We start from the raw sequence: 20,044 nt of genomic DNA, 5'->3' as shown, positions 1-20,044 counted from the left end.
ACATCATGCCAAGACGGTCTGTTTTCCAAAGGCACTGAGCAAAATCAGGACCTTTTAATGCAAGCAAAAATCAGGTAATTTGAACTGGGGAATCAGGTGTGGATTTGAGCACTGAAGTAGGCAAACCAGCCTGAACAGCTGCTGGGGTAGCAATGGGCAGAGGGGAAGGAGCACAGGGACAAACCCAGCTGGGCGCACGCTGCAGCAGCGTGGGGGCAGTGCGAACGTGGTCGCCCCCCTTGCAAGGCTTGCTCCTGCTGCAGTCGGTGTCAGGGCTGACAGCCCTGGGCTGTACAAAACGACGAAGGTCTTACAGAGACCTTTGCTGCAATGAAAAGCAGTTCTGAATACAGCTTCTTCCTCTCGATTTGAAGTTCAGCAAACTACGTGGACTGGGAACTAATACGTTGTTCTAAAGTTTACGCTTGATTTTGTTTAAAAATCACGATGAAAAAGCATTGTGCACCAGCTGAATCTCTATTAGGTTATTAAAACAAACTTGATGAGCTATAGCAATGGATTTTGATTTAGGTCCACTTAGTTTCTTAACCAAAATTCTGTATTCAGTCAAGAATATCTCTGAGAGGATTTTTATTGGGGGATTGCAACTGGGGAGCAGCTACTTTTCAGGAATAGCAATAAACGCAAATGCAGTGCAAAACATCTCCAAGAATCTTGAAATGCGTTTGCTGAGGTGAGTAAAACTTGCAGCAGGAATCTTGGTGTTATTTGTTGTTTTGGAGGAGTTTCAGATCTTCATCTATAAGAGAAAGGGCTTGCAAGGTTTTGGTCCTGGCTGTTGGCAGTTGTTAGCATTTTCTATAATTTATACATCAATGTAACACAATTTCAGCAGTCTGAGGAGAGAGCTGGGTTCTTGGAAGGAAACCGGGATGTTTCGACTGAATTTGCCAGACAGACATGTTGAGTTGGTTTTCAGCTCTGCAGTGAAAGTTAAAATATTTTGCACAACGCGAGTGAAGATAATGGCAGCGTTTATGCTGGTGAGGGTACTTGGACACCTTAAAGAGCCAGTAAGGAAGGATTTTTTAATAAACTCATCTGTAACTTAGAGTGAACATCAGGATTAAAGTAAGGTTTATCTAAAAATATAATCCAGTTGATGTATATCCTCATTACAGGTGTTTAAGAAATGTTATATACAAATGTAAGTGCCAAGACTACTATTTCACAGGGGATTCTTTTAGGCAAACAGAAGTTTGGGAACGCTTGGAAAGCAAAAGGGAAGTTTCCATTTCGTTTCAGTCAAGGGCTGAACTGTACAAGTTTCTGCTGTATCTCACAAGGGTGGGGAAATTCAGGTTTTTACCAAAAGGGAGTCTGAGGGTTGGCTGTAGTCCTCATTAGCACCATGAGCTCTGTGTGCAGAGAAGAGGATGCAGGTGGAGAGGATGTCTGACTGAGCAAACGCCCTTGAAAGGGATTTGCTTTCTAGGGGGAAAAAAACCCCAAAAAAACAAAAAAACAAACAAACAAACAAAAAAAGTTATTTAAAGTATATCCTGAGCTTCCTAGACTTGTATTTCTTAAAACTGTCCAGTAGTGCCTATCAGTCTAGCAGTCCCTAACTGAGAAAACCATAAACACTTTTACTTGAAGACTGTCTCAACCACAGAAGTGCTATTTGCCTGGCAAAAGCGTTAGTTGCCAGCTTCACTTTCTGAAGGGAAAATGTGATAGGGGATTTCTGGGGAAATCTAGTGTAATTAATTCAAGCCCTGGCACAGGCTGCCCAGGGAGGCGGTGGAGTCACCATCCCTGGAGGTGTTTAAAAGACATATAGATGTGGCGCTGAGGGACATGGTTTAGTGGTGGGCTTGGCAGTGCTGGGTTAACGGTTGGACTCAGTGATTTTAAAGGTCTTTTCCAACCTAAACGATTCTGTGATACTAATATTGAGGTCAAATCTGGGGCAGCACCCTTCACTTTCCTTCCCACTCTGAGGGAATGATTTAACACGATTTATCAAGTGTCTTTGTGCGAGGCATTCGAGGGACTGTGGTTAAGAAAGATTGCTTTTCGCTTTTTACACATGCTGGAATCTTAAACTTAGCACCTCTCAAACTCGAGTAAGTTCTGTCCACCCAAAATGCTAGTGTTGATTCGCTTTCCCACTTTCACAATGATCAGCTAATTTATACTTCACATATGACTCAGCGTACCCACATTCATTTCTGCAGAGGAAAGTCATTTTACACCGTGTAAGCATTAGTTCATCAAATTTTCTCTGGCTGAAAAGACTTATATTACTGTTGTGATAATAAACTATATAATTAATAAAGAAATTGCAGGGTACTGTTACAGTAAACTGCAAGTTGTTTCCTCTGCCTGATCATTTTGGTAAGAAGACATTAATTTCTTCCTACAATTTCATTTCTTGCGTCCTTTAGGGTCTGTAGAATGAAGGCACTTATTCTTACTTTCAGTAAAAGAATGTTCTGTATTTTTTCATAATATATAGTATTATAATCATATGTTTTCACCACTCTTCTTAAAAACAGATTAGTTTTATTAGTCCAAAGTGACAAAGAACCAAACTAGTCAGCCTCTGGAATTCACAATACATTACTATATATCCTGTCTATGATCTGAAAGATTGGTTGCCCTGTGATTGCATAATCCTATTGATTGCAGCTTTGTATTGTTGATCAGTTTAGATGCATGTGTCACTCCCACGGTATTACTGATTAATTCCTTCTCATAAGCTGTTTATGGAAATATTATCCAATTATTAGGGAATACCAGGATATATATGAATGGGTCAACAGATGAATGCACATTTGCTGCGCTATAGACCAGAAGCCGGAGCTCTGTCCTTGAAGTCCATCAACACCTCACAGCTGCCAAAGACCTACCATTATGTCATTGATTAAATTCTATTAGAAATGAGTAGGTGAGATTTTGCTTATTATCTTTCATACATCCCAGTAAATATATGAAATAATGCTAAGCCAAAAAGAACATAAAGTCATGCTTCATACTGATTGCATCCTTCTTTTACAGCCAGACTAGAATTTTTTATTAAACCTAGTGGTTTTGCATTTATCTTAGATATAAAGCTAATTTTCAGAAGTTTGAAATTACTGGCATAATTTCTGACTTTTGGGAAACTTATGATAATGTTAGGTGTTAATCTAAACGATATATTTTTCAGTATAATGAAATAGAGAAATTGGTTAAATTTAATCAAAGATACACTTCAATCCAGAGGGAAGCCTTTACCATTAGTGCATTGGGCAATATTAGAATGAGACTTTCTATGAAATAGTTCATGCCCTGAAGGCTATTCTGGCTACACTTTTCCATCATTTCAAAGAAAACTCTCTTCTGAGGTGCCAGGAAGAGAGATGTTTAGTTTGCGTTCGAAATGAAGTCTGGAGTCTCCATCGTTCTGATTTGTGACTATCCAGTCTTTAGCCTTAGGGTTAAGAAGTCCTGTGGCTTGAGAGTGTGATAAAGCAGATCCCCTCATTGCTTGTGAACCTTAAACATGAGGTAGGAACGGGAAATTTGGGGAATCTGCTACTTGCTCTTTGAAAAATCACTTATTGCAAAGACCGAGTTAACTTTTTTGGTAATGTCCCTTTTACCTATGGAACACAGAAAATGACTTAAAAATCACAAATATAAAATTAACATTTTACAGCATGTGTTGTGAAATATATAAGCCCAGTGTATATTTAAACACAACAAAAAGAAGATACCTATAATATCCAAACGTTTTAACTGTAAGGTATTAGGGAATAGTAACAGATGGCTAGTCTGCAAAACATGACTTTTACCCAAATGATTTACAATAATTAAACAGAAAAATAGTCAGCCACTTGCTGACTTCGTGGGTAGAGTATGTCAGGGGAAAACGACAGTCATATTCAACCTAGCTTTTTAGAAACCTTTGATTTATCACTGCTGGATGTGACTGAAATCTCATTCTCTAGTCCTTTTTCTTTGCATTTCTTCTTTGCTTCCAGTTTCTGATCTTTCTCTCCCTATTTTCTGGCTTTTGGAAAAGACCTACTTTACAAAAACATGAGAGCAATAAAACATAATGAAAAACAAGTCAAGCTAATGCCTAAACCTTTTTGTGTCAGCCATGAACTTGTGGGGATACGTTTTTAATATACTCAGAGCTGTTTGTTAATTAGAAGATGCCATTGCCTTTGAGGGCTCCAGGTGTTATAATCAAAATTCCTAAAGTTCTTGCATGTTTCTAGACAGCTCTGAAAACATATCTCTACAGTGACCAAATGGATCAAAATATGTAAAAATAGAAAAGCTACAAGGGGGTTCAAATGTTTAATCAAAGAGATGGATAGGAATTGCAAATGTACGAGCAACTGCCTTTGGGAAAAGCTACAGTAAATAAGGCAGAGTGTTGTATGCAAATATGCTGACAAAATCCACTTTCTTGTAAGAGACAGGTCATCTCACTGGTGCAATCCATAATCTTTAGAAAGGCTGCAGGGCTGATTTTTTTTAAATATTGTTCTTTTCCAAAATTAAATCTACATTTTAAATCTTAACTCATGCCATCTGAGTAATTAGTTCCAGCATCTATCTGTGCCAGTCACTGCCACTGTAATTTTTGTTAATTAAAACCAGCCATGGCAAGGGAAAATTAAAAATTTAAATGTCTCAAGTTTCATACCAGTTGCTGTTGTTGGAAACTTGGAAGCTTTGTTTGAAAAGGCAAAAATATTTCACTGAAACAATTAATTTGCTGCTGTTGTGTTTCTTCATCAGAATATCAAGGCTGAGGTTACTTAATATGATAAATTCTAACAAGTAGGCTGCATTTCAGTGAACTGTGAGCGAATGCATCAAGTGCTGCTTCCAGGCAGCACCCCTTTCGCCGGGAGAGTGATTGGCCAAATGTGCATGGCAAGAGCGCTCCCATCCCAGGCTGTGCACAGCATCGGCTCCACTTCCACAGTATATGCAAAAACCCAGAAGAGCCAAGAACAGCTCGTTTGCTTTCACATGTCTTTTGCAACTACTTCTCATTGCACCTGCTTTCTTCTTTGCTGTTAAGAGAGAAAAGAACGGATCAAATTCATCCTTGCAGTAAATCCACTGATGTGAGCTCACATTAGAAAACTTCATTCTTTTCAAAAGCAAAATTATCACAAGCAGTGGGAAGGGGTTTTGTGTCACATTAAGGCTTTGTAAAAGAGCCAGAATGCTCATACTTTATTAATGAGGATTTTCTTTTGACAGATGTGCTTTGTATCCCAGTAGCTGCAAGTGGTTTCAATGTTACAAGTATTTTTATGGGAAATGCATGGGTTACTTACAGCTAAACAGCGATTTTCAAAGAAAAGTTGATATGAAATCCACAATGCATCAGTTAATGAGGAGCTTTCGCTGCACAGCCTCCTGCTGTTTGTGAATCCTTTTATTTGTAGGAACACAGACAGGGCATCAGATTGGGACATAAGAGACTCGCATTTTTCCTAGCTGTGCCACCGGTTTGTTGGATGACCTGGATGAGCCTCTTCATGTTCCTCTGAGACAGTTTTTCCTGCAGCAAAATAAGCATCATGACCCTTCTTTCCTTTAGGAAGCATACGGTGAGGAATGTTAAGTGCAGTACAACACATAAGCATTCTTATTTCAGCTATAAGAAGGTAAACAGGTAAACGTTTTCTTTTTAAGGCAGATTCCATCACCGATCCCTTCCTGTGAATGCCTTTGCCAGGCCACCCCAGCAGCAAACTCTTAACGGGACTAATTGCCGCTGCAGTTGCCACTTGGTATCATGTGAGGAATCACAATTAACCAAAGGAAAACTTTTTGGAGTCTAGGGTCCCACTGAGTTCGAACCAGTAAATGCTTCCTTTGTGTAACTGAGACACACAGTGCACAGGCAGCACGGTTTTTCTATTCCTGCTTCAGAGCTACTTATGAACAAACCCATAATTTCCCCACCCCTACATATTTACCAGGATTTTGTGATCTCTCTGCAATCTGGCAGCGTCGCCTATTACTTGTTGTACACTAAGGTGTCTCAGACAGTGACTCACTGAGCTGAATAGGACAGATATTGAAAAATTGCAAATCAAAATGTTTTCAACCTAATGAAAGATGCAAGAACTCATTTTGCCCAGTAGCCTTTCTGAGGACGAAGGAGATCAACATGGAAATTGGAAAACAGCAAAAAGAGGTTGCTGACAGTTAAGAATAATGCAGTTGTATTTTTCATTGAACTTTGCAATGAAATGAGGAATGCACTTAATTATACAATCCCAATGGTAATATCTGAAATAATTAGGTTTCTATTTGGTTCCCTGCTTATTCTTCCCTGCCACCATCCTTGTGTAATTTCTAATCTTGCTAAAATAACTGTTAAATTACTGTCCAGCATTTAATGCATAAATAAGGCTAGGAAGAGGGCTAGAACAGTGCAAATATTAAGTGCCAGCATAATTAGTCTCATCTGCTGCAAAAGTACTTTCCTCTGAGTCACATACCTAGTCCTTCCAAGTTTTTAAAACATGGAAAATAAAGCAAAAATTGAAGAAATGTGATATCATTTAAAGGGGAAAAATGGGTAAGTTTTTTTGTGATGTTTTTTCTCTGTAAATGAGCAATTATCCCGCAGTACATTGTAGTAGAAAGGATTAGACATGCTTGTCAATACCATGTAAAAATCAAGCCCTTGAGATCACTTGTGTTTAAATTACTTTACAAAGGACTACAAAATATTAAGGACTACAAAATATGTTTCAAAACTGGCTTTCTTACTTAAAATTGTGCAAGAAATCATGACTGCTGGCCATGCAAATCATCTGCATCTATCCAATTTGTTGACTTTACATGCCAATCAGCATTTCTATACACTGGAAAGTCAGGGGACTTAAAATCTTCTGGAATTTAAGACTTCCCACTTGAAAACATTTTGCCAAATACAAAACCTTATGGATCTATGTCTGTCTAATTTCTACAGCACACTTTGTGCGCTCAACAATATTGTGTGTACAGCGTGCACAAAAGGTTATGTCCAGACCAAGTAAGAGGGGGATTAACTTGTGCTAGCACGTTCTTTCTTTCTGCATGGTTTCTCCTCCTTTCCTGGAGATTGAAGGCAACCTGCTCTGGCTGCCTTTCCTCTTGCAGGGAGACAGCACCTCTTATGCTAGCGAAGGGGTAACGGGGTGAAGGGTCTCAGCACTGGGCTCTCTGAGGCACAAACTTCAGCACCCACGGGTGGGGAAGTGAGCAGTGAGGAGCTGATGGGCAGGGACAAGGAGAACTGTGACTCCACTAGGCTGAAACCCCCTGCAAGGGCTACCGTGTATTATAGCTGATGGAACAAAAAAGGTTTGTTATTAGAAAGCCTTAAAAAGTCCGAATACTCGTATCTATGAAGCAAAAGAAACTTAAATCTAAATTGTGCTTTCAACCTGTCCAAATGCACGTCAGAAGTTTTGAGCAGTATGTATTATCCTTTCAGAGATACATTGTACAAAAAGTTTGGAAGTTAAATATAGGAACTTGTAGTTTTATGTGAGAAATTATTTGTTGATGCGTTGAATATTTTTTGGTATCAAAATTAACAATTCTTTCTAAATGTCACTGCTGACTTCAAATCTCCTTTCATTTTAATATTGTATAACTCATGCTAAATATTTAGATTTTTTAATATGTTTTCTGCTCTGAAGCTTGCACATCTGGGATGTGATTCAGATTGATAAATGTGCCTTCAAATCAGGGATATTTTATTTAAAATTCTGTGGAAAATAGGAAACTACAGAGCTGTTTTATCATGGAAAACTAAATCCACTACATGAAAAAAATCTCTATTCCCCCATATGCGCAAAATGTAGCAAAGAGAGACAAAGAGGAGAACATGAAAATACAAGAATGAAGATGGAAGAGAATTGATAAGCAGGGAAAAGATGCTTTGGGCTCACAGCTTTAGATCTGTTGATATTGTCAGTGAAAAAGTGGCTCTTTAATTTGTAAAAGCGCATACTGGGTCTCTTCTCATAGCAGAAATTCCAAAAATTGCTGGAAGAAACAGCTTGCAAGGGAATAGGAAATAAAATGAAGGAAGCCTTTCAAAAGTAGCTGAAGATGTAGCCTGTGAAAATTATATTTACCACAGACTCATGTTCCTCCTGGTTTGCTAACAGCTGAGCTCTGTTGATCAGCATTGCTTCAGTGTCCTCCTATAGTCCTTCATCCTTCAGATTTCTCTGCTGTCTCTTGTCTGATACTTCAGTAACTTTTTAGGAGCTCAGGTTGTGGAGCTTGGCTTGTTGAGCTCCAGGTGCAAAGTTCTAACCATGGACCACGGCATCAGCCTCTTTTGGTAATAAAACGATGATTGAAGGGAGATGTTAGGCTATAGGAAACTAGCTCCCTATTGAAATGAGAGTGGTAGCTTCCTTGGTAGAGAGTGAGCGTGTTTGTTTCTCCAGACTAGGAAATTATATCCTCGTTCTGATACTGCAGTAGTCTGTTTACTTTGATAAATAATCATACAATTAATCTTTGCTTAAAACAGGGGTGATTCTATTTGTGCTGCCAGAAGTATACTCAGAGGGAAATACCAGCCTTTGACATTGGAATGTTGGGGCTCTCCACGAATCCCAAATGACATCATGTGAAGAAACATCATCCCAGGACTGGAGAGACCTGACCATCTCCCCACGGTATGTAGGAGACAGTAGCATTCTGATAGGAATATCCCTTTAGTTTGTCAGATATTGCTTAGATTGTTGGTAACTTTTGATAAAAGGTGAGCTGATTTTTTCAATTGACTTCTCTACACATTGGTGCTTCTTGAGCCCACGGAGCCTCCTTTCTTTCATGCTTTTCATGGTCAAAGAGGAGCGGGGACTAAGGTAGTCTCTGCTTCGTAGGGTATGTGAGAAATGCTTCATGTGTTAAGCACTACACCACTGGCAGCGTGCAGAAACTGAATTCCCTCCATTGCTACCACAAGCAGCCACCTGTTGCTCACATCTGCTGCACATTAAAGTTTTGAGGATGGAAACTTTGGTGACATCAGAAACTGTGCTTTTAGTACAGACTTCTAAGCCTTGAAACTCACTGTTTGTTCCCCAAGTGAGTTCAAGAAATATTCTTCTCCCAACATCCATCAAGAGCACTAAGTCTTAGAAAAGTCATTTCTCCTACACTGAAAGCCTCAAGTATACTGGTGCCACATGGTCACCAATACACATACTTATCAAATTATATCCATAAAAAAATAAGGAATAGATAGTCCTTAAAATATGCAAATTTTAGCAGTACTAATTTTTTTTGAATGACTTCCTTCTCAAGGGACATCATGTCCCTAGCAGAAGAATGTTCTTGCTTCTCGCTTTGGAGATATTGTGAAAATGCTATTATAAGGGATCTGGGAGGTTTTAGCATAATGAAGTACAGATACGTTTTACCTAATCTTGCCAGGTCTGGTAAAGTTTGAAGACAGATACATCACAAAGCGAGATGAAACCAGACATAAGTGAACTGTGGTTTTCTTGAATTAGGGAAAATATCCCCTGACTCCACAGAGGAAGACAAATAGTTTTGTTTTGTATTCAACCTTCTGTTAGCACTTTTTGTAATTTAGGCAAACAAACTACAAGCTGGATGGGCAGGCTCCAGTGGTAGGGACCCCAGGGTTGGGATGCTCCTTTGTGCCAGCCCAACTGTGCAGCACAAAGAGCACCTTCTCTAGGATGTAGGTACAAAATTGTTAATAAAGAAGCAAAAGTTCAGGTGTGATTTTAATGGAAAGAAGTACTTTCATTATCACTCAGCACTGTCAGAATTAACAATTTGGCTTAGAGTGAAATCTGGTTTATTTTTTTTTTGTAGAAGAAAAAGAGAAATGGTTACATATAAAAATATTTGGGAATAAAGGTTTCTTGCTGGCACAATTTACATCCCATTAAGAATGCCAGTCATCAAGTACATTAGTGTAAATATGGCCTGAAAAAACTGGCTTCAAATGGAATATATCCCTTCCTTCCTGATCTCACAGGAATCCTACTTTGGAGAGGAGAATCAATGGTAAACTGAAATAATCTCCAGTATTTGCAGCACAGGAATATAGTGACTCCTTTATGGCACAGTTTCAAGGCAATAATCCAAAAATGTTTTGCAAGAAAGACGTAGAGGTATCATTTTCATGAGTAACAAAATCCCACTTAATGCCATAGATTTTAAATTCCCCAGCCACATTCTACTCTGCGAAAATCTGCCTTCTTAAATTACCTTACGCAGTGTTGCTTTTAAAGGTTATTTCCACATACGTTTGTCTTAAAAAAGGAGTTGTCAGATGCTTCCAAATATTACTTGTGTGAAAAAATCACTACACATTTTTGCGTTCCTGTATAAATTGCCCTGTAAATTTAATCTTCCACATGCATTTCTTACAGCTCTGCTCTATGACCCTACAATGAATGAAGTTTAAAAAAACCACATCAGGTAGTTTATCTTTTCTGAACCTTTTCAACACTGACTGGGTCACTTCAGGCAAGCTTAATGAGGCATGGAAGAACAGTGTGTATCCTTCCAGAAATCCTAGATTTCAGAGATTTCTTAGTCCTGCATTTCATCATAATTCCCACCTGAACAGAGATCATACTTCTGAAGCGCAAGATGTCTTTAACTGATAAATCTCCTAAAAAGAATTTCAAGCCAACCCCTGAAGGTCTGGTTAGGGGTTTTTTGGTTGGGTTTTTTTTTTTTTTGGTTGGTTTGTTTTGGTTTTGTGGGTTTAGGTTTTGTTTGGGTTTGGGGTTTTTGGTTTGTTTTTTTATTATTATTATTTTAATCTGCCTTTTTTTCTCTTCTGTGCTGAAGAAAGAAAGGTCAGAAATGGAAAGGTAAATAAAATTAAGTATGGGAATATTGCCACAGTATGGATGGCCTTACAGTCAATTTATCACATGGCTGAAGCCAGTGAAACCGTCTCTTGCATACAGTAGAATGAATTAAAACAAGAGCTGCTATTATTTCTCTGATATCCACTGCACGTTGGGAGAACAACTTTACATTTTAAAGAATCTTCTTTAAAGAAAAGGACGTGAACATTTTAGAAAATCACCAATAAAGCAAAGACACAACTCTCTCCCTCCCCACTACTTTAACCAAAGGAGAAAAACAGATGAACACTGCTGATGCCACAGAATATAAACCCAGAGATACAGCTCAAACAGGACTGTAAAGGTGCAACTTTTACTCACAGCTGGTGAGGCAGGGGTCTGATCTCGACTACAATGTCAGAGTTTTGTTTTTTTTTAAATGGACTCTTCAGAGGATGATTTTCATATCTATAGATACATGGTATTTGTCTATTAATAGAGTATTTCAGTCATTTTCTACCCTGCAGACGTTTATAAGAACCGGACACTTTATATGTCAAATGTGATGAGTCTTGTGAGGATTTATCTGAAAGGTCTTTTCCAGCCTGAATGATTCTATGATTCTATGACTTTTACCTCTACATTACCTTTACCAGTGATCATAAAACTTGCTTTTTTAGCACTATTTCAAAGTCAGGTCAAATAATTATTGTACTTATGGGAAACCTTTACATAAGCTCTTTAAAATCTGAACAGTAACACCACACCACAGAAATAGTACGAAGACTCACTTGGTTTCTTTCATTAACTTAATGCCACATAAGAAAGCACTTTTGAGTGTGAAAAACAGCCATGGCAGGAGTCAGCCTGCTGGAAGAAAAGGCCCTTGTGACCAGCCTTCACTCCACTGACCACGTATTTTTCTCTTTGCCGTCATTCCCAGACTCTAATCTACACTAATTGCTATTGACTTCCATTTCTTTCCACTTCTCGCACGTGTGGTGTTTCTGCAGAGCTGCCTTTGACCCTGGCCAGTCTGTCTCACCTGATGAGGTGGGGGCCACCCAAACCGCACAGCTTCCCACAGCCTGCGACCCATGCTTCTGGGCTGCTCACCATGCTGGCTTGCTTTCAGAGCCTTTTCCAGGGTCTTCTTTCATCCTTTACCAACATCAAAGGCCGTTTGTTGCTCCCTCCTCCAGGATATGCCAGTGTCCTTCCCCTGCCCACCCAAGGGCCACAACCTGTGAAGGAGCCTGTAAAGCATCATCAGGAAACCAACTTCAGAAACTGATTTATTAAACACTTCTATTTAATATTTGGATTCCAATGACTCTGTAGAATTTCTCTCTGACTGTCACAAATCTGGGTATTTTTTTCTGCTGCCAATATACAGACTGTATAGACCATAATTTTGTTCTGCCAGACTGCTGCATGATTTTCTGATTCTTACAGACTGGTTCCTAGGAGATCAGTCTTTGCTTTATTTAGACTGAAAGAGTGGCAAATCCCAAATCAATTTGACCAGGAACTCTGATGCACTTACACTCTGTGTTCCAAAAACTGCATCTTTTCCTCCTGCCTGTGATCAATTCATAATTACTCCAGAGGAAAAAGAAATCATGGCACAGCCAGAGAGAAGTTACAGGTCATCACTGTGCCAAGTAGGAAGGAAAGCAAACTTTGTGCATTGTATTTCCAGAATTTTTCTGGAACTTCTATTTTTTGCTTTCATTTACCTGCAAGGCTTTGGTCCTCCACCTAGTATACATCCATATATCAAAGAGATCAGAGCGTTTTCCAGGGGGTTATTCAAAACAGAGCATTAAGGTTCACCAAAGAACCCCAATCCCACAGCAAAATATTTTGTAAGGCTCTGAAAAGTTATTTTATTAGGAAAAAATGGGAAATTACAAAGCTGCTACTGAGACTGAATACGTAATGCTTCATCAGAAACTACTACCTAAAGCTCCTGATACCTCTCAGAGGAACTGGTGGGAATACCCCCATAACCTGTACTAGTGGTCATCTATTGTAACAACTGATAGCCAAGCCACTGCCATGAGGACTGGAGGCCTCTCAAATGTGTCGAACAAAACCTTACTTTAATATCACTGTCTGCTTGCTAATGCCGTCTGTGTTTAAACAGGGACTTTGTCTTTCACAGGCCATCTTGGCCTTTGATTTGATTCTTTATATCGTATTATCTTGCCATGCTTTAAGCATCCCCAGTTTCCCTTTGAGGCTCAGAGCTCCACGCTATCACTTGGTCGTAAACCAGGCCAGACCACAGAATTCACATCCCATTTTGTGGAGGAGAGACACTGGCGAAGGAATCACCGCGGTTCATGTGGCTGATACGCTAGGCTGTGTGTTTCCTTGCCATGTGCAGTTTGCAGTGCCACATACTGAATTACACACAGTTATTCTGCACTGTATCAAGATTTTCCATGGATGTCTTCCATCTAAATCCTGGAAGCAGGGCCATACTTGGCATCAACTGCCAAACGTCACTGGACACTGGAATTAGACAAATCCTAATATATATTTTTCCAAAGAATGTGAAAACCCTTTAATGAAAATGTTATACATTATGAAATAAGAATAACTGAAGGCTTATACTCTCATAAGAATCATTTGTGAGCTGTATCCAATCTAAATATTGGTGTGTAGGATATATTACATGCAGAAATTAATGATACTTTACTGGATATACATGGTTACTGTGGGTTTTTGAATATCCAAATTCAGTTTTTTTTAAAAAACACACAACCCGAAACATTAATGGCATTAAAACTTTTCCATCCATTTAATATGCAATATACACAAAGACACTCTTACTTCTCAATATACACTTTATAAAATCCAATAAATTGCTACATTCACATTTTCATTAGCTGTAGTCATGGAGTTGCAGATGGCTCTTAAAATCAATCTTTACTTCATTTTCCTTGATTTTTTTCATGAAGCATGTCTTCTCACAGATTTCTTCTCCCTTAAATATTTATGTCATGGAACATTGGGTTGTCAGGATCACTGACTGGTTTATCAGTCTTGAGTACGCTGCATTGTTTCACATAGATTTCAAATCCCAACTTCACATCACTGTTACTCTTGCCCTGTATATTAAAATGCACTGATGCTGATAAATTATTAGCTACAAAAAAATATTACTTTGAGTACAACTAATAAAATAGTAAACAAATGCTTTCTCAGATTTCTCTGAAATACTCCAAGCTTCTCTCCTTTTAATCATTTGTTGGCACGCATGTTTATTGCACAGTCTGGCATTCCAGGCACAAAACTCCCATGCTTACCTACAGCCGATATGTGTGCACAAGAGCCAGTGTCTGAACTTTAGCAATAGTCACCACTAAAAAAGCTCAGGGCTATGTTAGTGGAATTTTTAATTTCCCTTCTTAGGAAAAAAATAATTTTTGAAGTCCAAATAAATCAAACGGTCATTGGATGTGAATGTCTGGGATTAGCATTCTCATTCCTTCTTTGTGTCTATGAGTGATTACACCCATATTTCAGATCTATCTGTTTATCTGACGGATTTCTCAGGAGAATTTTCACAGTTAGTGTGCAGGATATAACAGGATTGATGGGTACACTTTTTTGCCTTGATATTTTCATGTAGGCCCTCTATGCTGCAATTTAACTGAGAACTTCCATGAGTTCTGAGCACATGAGATGCTGTACAAATGCAGAGTAACAGACAAACCCTGTCTCAAGACCTCATAAATTGAACAGACAAGAGAGAAGTGGAAGAAAAAATGTGCTTCCTTGTCTTGTACTGTTGGGAAATGAGGCAAAGAGATGTAGATTCTAATAAACTCACATAAACTCACTCTCCCTGGGTACTATTTAATGCATGGGACTACACTGGTCAGCACTAGATAAGGTGGAATGATTTAGAGATCGGCACATTTGTGGTAGAACTAGACTGAGCTCTATCCTATTAATTAGCCCTCTCTGTTGTTTTGTGTTTTTGTGGGTTTTTTTGTTGTTTTGTTTTTTTTTTAATGACTTCTCTGGTGCTGTGTTTCAAAGTATTCAACAAACTATTATAACAGTCAAGGTTGATGCAGAAGTAATTTACCTGTTCAAGATTATTCCAGTTAATTATTTCATGGCACCAACACTCAGAAGAGATGTTGCCCAGGTAACAGAATAATCCTTTCTTCTTTTTACAAAAGCTTTAAATCTTTTATGTTTCATTTCATCCCTCATTCAGAGGATTAAGCCACCCCAATATTTTGGTATAGCATCATTACACTGTTATGTTTCCAGCTCCAAAATAGTTTTTTAGTTTCCCTTCATAAAAGTCTACCAAAGCCAGACAAAAGAGGAAAATACACATATCCACATTTAAAAGAGAGAGCGGACACAAGCTGTTGCTTTTACACGTAGGATCTTCATCAACCACAGGCAGCATGGGTCACATAGAACCACTAGCAGTAGGAAGCTCATCCTGGCCTTTGCTCAACATGCTCTTCCCATGTTGACCAGATGCTCACTCTCGTTCCAGATCTCCTCAGACACATCCTGAGCTGCACACTAAGAACAGACACCCATGGGGTGAGATTTCTGCCCCCAAAACAGCTAAAAGAAGCCTTGACAGAGGCTGCCAGCATCACCTTTACCAGACACAAGAGGAGCATCATGGGTCAGAGGACTGTTCTCTTAACAGCTGTCCCTAAGATTTCCTGAAATCACACCTAAACCCCAAACAGTTAAAATTTAGTGAAAATTCTCTTTAACGATGGCAGAGTGCAAATCTACCCCAGCTGTGACCTCAGTTATAGCAATATGTTTCAGGGAGGTGGGTGAATGTTCATCAGTAGCAGTTTGCAAAGGAAGGACACAAAAGGAAACACAGAGGCCAGAGCCCCTCTGTGATGGTGTTAGAGCAGTCACAGATACTCGAAGCTAGGATGAAATCAGAAAGAAATGGAATGAAACTGGCTCTCTTCATAGTTTGCTCCACTGCCCTTGAAAGTTTACATTTACAGGTCCAACAGTTTCAGTGGAACTGGATTGGACCACAGGTGCTCACTTGGAGGACAGTTTCTGGTTAATTTTTGATCTTTTAAGCTGAAAGCATTAGGGAAGGGAGACAAGTATTTGAGCTTTTGTTCAAAAACATCTGGTCTTGCATAAAGCTGATAGGGTTCTAGGTACCAAATATTTCACACTCTGAAATCCATATAGTGACTTATTTTTATGTTAATTTTAGCAGAACTCTGAAGTCCCAGAAATAGAATCTTTTTCATCAATACCTTTTATTTAATCTTTTTCTGAAAATACATGAAATACAAAGATTCCAATTAGGATTACAAAATTAAGCTGTGATTAAATGAGTCTTGACTTCAGACACATTCCCTTTGCAAAAAAAAAAAAAAAAAAACCCACCAAAAAAACCCCCAACCAAACAAAACCAAACCCTCCACTTGCTTGATACTAAATAACAAAGTTGTTTACACTAACACTCAAAACAAGGGAGGGCACATTGAATCCCACCTGCGTCCGGGGTGCCTTGAGATGCTTCCATCCCCTTTCTTTAGTGCAGCTTTAGAAATACCTGAGGTGTTTTGCTGCACAGCATGCTTTGCTGAATAAGGATGTGATTGCTCATGCTTTTTTGTTGGAGTGTTTCACTGAAAGAGGACCTAATCCTTTGCTGATTCTAAATGTAGACCTCTCGGTTATCTTCTTGAGAAAACACAGTGTCAGGACAGGTAAAGTGATGGGGAACATGTCTTCTCAAGGGAACTACCTTCCTGAACACAGAGTCTGTGACGTGACACGGCTGTACCATATCTGCCTTTACACTTGGTGATCTCAAGCTGCAGGTGCAGAAGGGCAGCTTGTTTCAGATGAGCTATCTGCCATTTGAGAAGGTTCCAGTTGTGGGGGTAGAGGACATGGCCTGGAGCTGGGGGTGTGTAAGGTATACACACAGCTGTGAGGCTGTACAAGGCAAAGGACAACTGCACAAGTCTCATGTTCTGTGCTTGAGTCCTGGTAAGAGAGAAAGGCACCAGTTCTGTGCATAGCTTTCATCGTCAGACCCCATTGAACAAGGGACACTTAACTAGGAGAGAACTTAAGAAGCCTTAAATGCATAGAGTAGAAATGATAACACTAAGGCAATAGCAACATAGCTTGCAAGGCAAATATAACCCTGTCCCATAGAATATATAGGTTGGTGACATTTCAAACTTGGTTTTGTATAATGGAATGCAACAGTACAGAGTCTCAGACCATTGTGGTTCAGTGGTGGATCCCAGAGCTTCTGGAGCAATAATGTAAGACCCTGGTAATTAAAAGAAGTCTCAGAAGCTTTCACAGGATTATTCCTGCAGTAATTATTATATAAAAGAGAAACCTTAAAGAGGGAGACTGTGCACTCTACCTTGGTCTCACTTTTTTTTGTTCAAACTCACAGAACAATTATTTAGAATCATGATCCAAAAGCTATGTAAAATCATAATTATCACTGTTTATTTAATCATTAATTTATTCAAATGTTTTTTATCATCACCCACAACTTTATCCTCCATATGTACTTTCAGAGGACAACTGGAGCTCAAGCTGTCTGGAATTAAGTCTCTCCCACTGGGTATCATACCTTGGACATTTGCTAGTCCCAGAGATTTTCGTGGATTTCATAGTACTACTGAATATGCAGTTAAACAGCTTTAAGTTTGGTATTTATTATATGTATAGCAGGGAAAAGTGTATTGCTGCATTTACAGACGAATGAGAGGACTAAGTGCCTTGATGTATTTTGCATTCTTGTGTGGCAACGATTTAAATTAACAATAGGATGTAAAAGAGGGCACGCTGTTAAGGACCACTTAGCATCTCTGGTTTTAGTTCACATCCATTTACTGTGCATCAGTCTCTGTGTTGGTGAGTAGCTATGGATGGACCCCAGGAATCACGTGTAGTTCAGCCAGCACACCCCCTTCTTTCTCTTTGACATCTCACAACATTCCTGTTCCTTTCAGCTCTTCCAATGATCCTTATCATTGTTCACAAACCTCTTCCTCATCTCCTCTCTATCCCCCTGACGAATCTTCAGCATGTATTGGTGGCATGCACCCTGACTTTCATCCCACTATCTGACCCTGAAAAACACTTAGATTCTTAATTTTTCATCCACTTTGGTGACACAGCCCCCATTTCTTCTTTTGTGTCCCTTTTTCTGGTACCTTTGTCCTTATCTTCAACTACCTTAAAGTACCTATTTTCTTTAAGCATTTCATTTATCCCTTTTCTCATGTCAAGAAAATGGACCGAAAGCTGTCAAGAAGAGGCTCCGTTGTGCAAAAAAAAAAAGTTCCAAAGCACCCTTCTCAGAAAATCCCAATCCAGCAAAGCAAGCAAAGAACCAAACCCATCCAAAAACATGAGCAGCAGCAGGTTGTCCAAGGACAGAGTAAAAACACAGAATTAGCAAAAAATAATTAAAAGTCATGATGCTGGTGGCTGCTTAGGCTCCCACAGAACTGATATCTGGAGGTGTAGATCATGTCCTCAAATCAATGTTCTCAAAAGAAAAAGGAACAATAAAGCCCTTTACTTCTCCAGTGATTTTTAAGCTTTAAGAGTAAAGAGAGATAATTTGGGAGGAGAAGGTTTTGAGAAATAACTTCCAATATTAAAGTGACCTTAAAGCGGTATTGGGCAATGTACTGTTTCAAAAGCAGATTTCTTTAGAAGGGATTTTTGCATATCAGCTGCAAGTTGTTTCTTTCATTCACACTTGCACAAATTAACTTGTGATTAGAAAGAAAAGAAAGGGGGGGGGGGGAGTGAAATAGCATTATTGCCTCTTCTGTGACAAAGTGACACTGCGGCATCACAAAAACGTGTAGCTGGTGTTACAATCTTGCCGACCTTGGCCATCTAGTGGCATCTTTTTCACTACGAAAAATAAGAAATAAACAATTACTAGCCATCTCTATCTTGAAGAGAAAGAAATGCCCAAACAGTGCATGTTATGTCAAGTAACGTGCCCAGAGCTACCTGAGTCTGGCCACCTTAATGCTGTGGCACAGGAAAAGGTTCTGGATGTTTCAGCGCTTTGCAGCCTGGTGTGTGCCCGTGCAAATGCGGTGTTCTCGCACACGGGTGTGTCAGGCTGGGATGACTACCAAGTGTGAGCCGCAGCTGAGGAGCAGGTTGGAGGAGGAGTTGCTTTAGGTAGGACCTGGTGCCTTATCATGCAAGGCAAGCGCTTTATGCTGCCATTGAGGGATGCTGCAGCAACACAGTGAATACCGTTGAGGCCTATTGCTGTTGAGTTCTGGCGTTTATGAGGTAACTTTGGACCAGAAATTACTATGGTGAATTAAATTCTCTGGTTCTAGTACAGGCTCCTGCGGCACCCATGCACCTGGAGATGGCTGGGGAGCCCTTCACACGGCAAGGTGTTACGGGTGCCGCGTCCCAGGCCGACATCAAGCACGAGTTTCCCTGGAGCTGTTCAGCCAAGGCAGACGGGGCCTCCCGCAGCCCCACGGCGTGTTTTCCCTCCCGACTGCTGATTTAAAGCGAGCGAGGCAAAGCCCGTGTCCCCTGGCCCCGGTGGCTGTCCTGGCGCTGCCCGCAGGCACCGTGGGGCGGGCTGGAAGCCAGACACGGCGGGCCGGTGGCCCAGACGACGGGCCGCCGCCGTGCGGGGGCCGCCGCGGCCTAGCGCAGGCCCAGCGAGCAGCTGCGGGCGTGGCCGCCGCCGGAACTGCCGTTCCCGAGCCACGGGGCCCCGGCGGACCACGGCGGGCCGGACCGGCGGCACCGCTGAGGCGGCGCTTCCTACGCGCCGGCGCTCGGCAGGGCCGCGGTGCTGCTCGGCCACCGACCGCCCGGGCTTGGGCTGCCCCGGCGGGCCCGGCGCTCCCCGGCCTCGCTATGCAGCGCTTCACGGTGAACATCAAGCTGCCGGCGCGGACCCTGACGGGCGCCCTCAGCGCGCCGAACAGGGGCGCGGCGGACTGGTGAGGGGCCGGGCCGCGGCGGGGGCGGTCTGCCGGGCTCGGGGAGGGGAGGGGGGCGGCTGCGGGGTCCCGGCCTCTCCCCGCGGCGTCTCCCGGGGCCGCCCCGCGGCTCCTCCGCCTCAGCCGCGGGCTGGGTTTCGCTCTCGGCTGCCTGCCCCGGTTCTGCCTCCTGCCGCCGCCCGCCAGCCC

The 20,044-nt window shown here is 40.8% G+C and overlaps 1 protein-coding gene across 3 annotated transcripts in view; it reads left to right on the top strand.

The window, feature by feature from the left end:
- The first annotated feature begins 19,638 nt into the window (after positions 1-19,638).
- Positions 19,639-20,044, top strand: part of WDR11 (WD repeat domain 11) — a 46,222-nt gene continuing 45,816 nt past the window's right edge. For 2 of the 3 annotated variants that reach the window (XM_037400067.1, XM_037400066.1), the window contains exon 1: positions 19,641-19,855. In XM_037400067.1, the coding sequence (XP_037255964.1) occupies positions 19,770-19,855 (86 nt within the window). In that variant the 5' untranslated portion in view covers positions 19,641-19,769. Of the gene's footprint in view, positions 19,856-20,044 lie in introns of all 3 variants that reach the window. The other variant, XM_037400068.1, reaches the window with a different exon arrangement.

This window comes from Falco rusticolus, chromosome 9 (genome assembly GCF_015220075.1).
Source record: "Falco rusticolus isolate bFalRus1 chromosome 9, bFalRus1.pri, whole genome shotgun sequence".
Lineage (NCBI taxonomy): Eukaryota > Metazoa > Chordata > Aves > Falconiformes > Falconidae > Falco > Falco rusticolus.
Note: the sequence above shows the minus strand (reverse complement) of the source record. Positions and strands in the feature narration are given on the sequence as shown.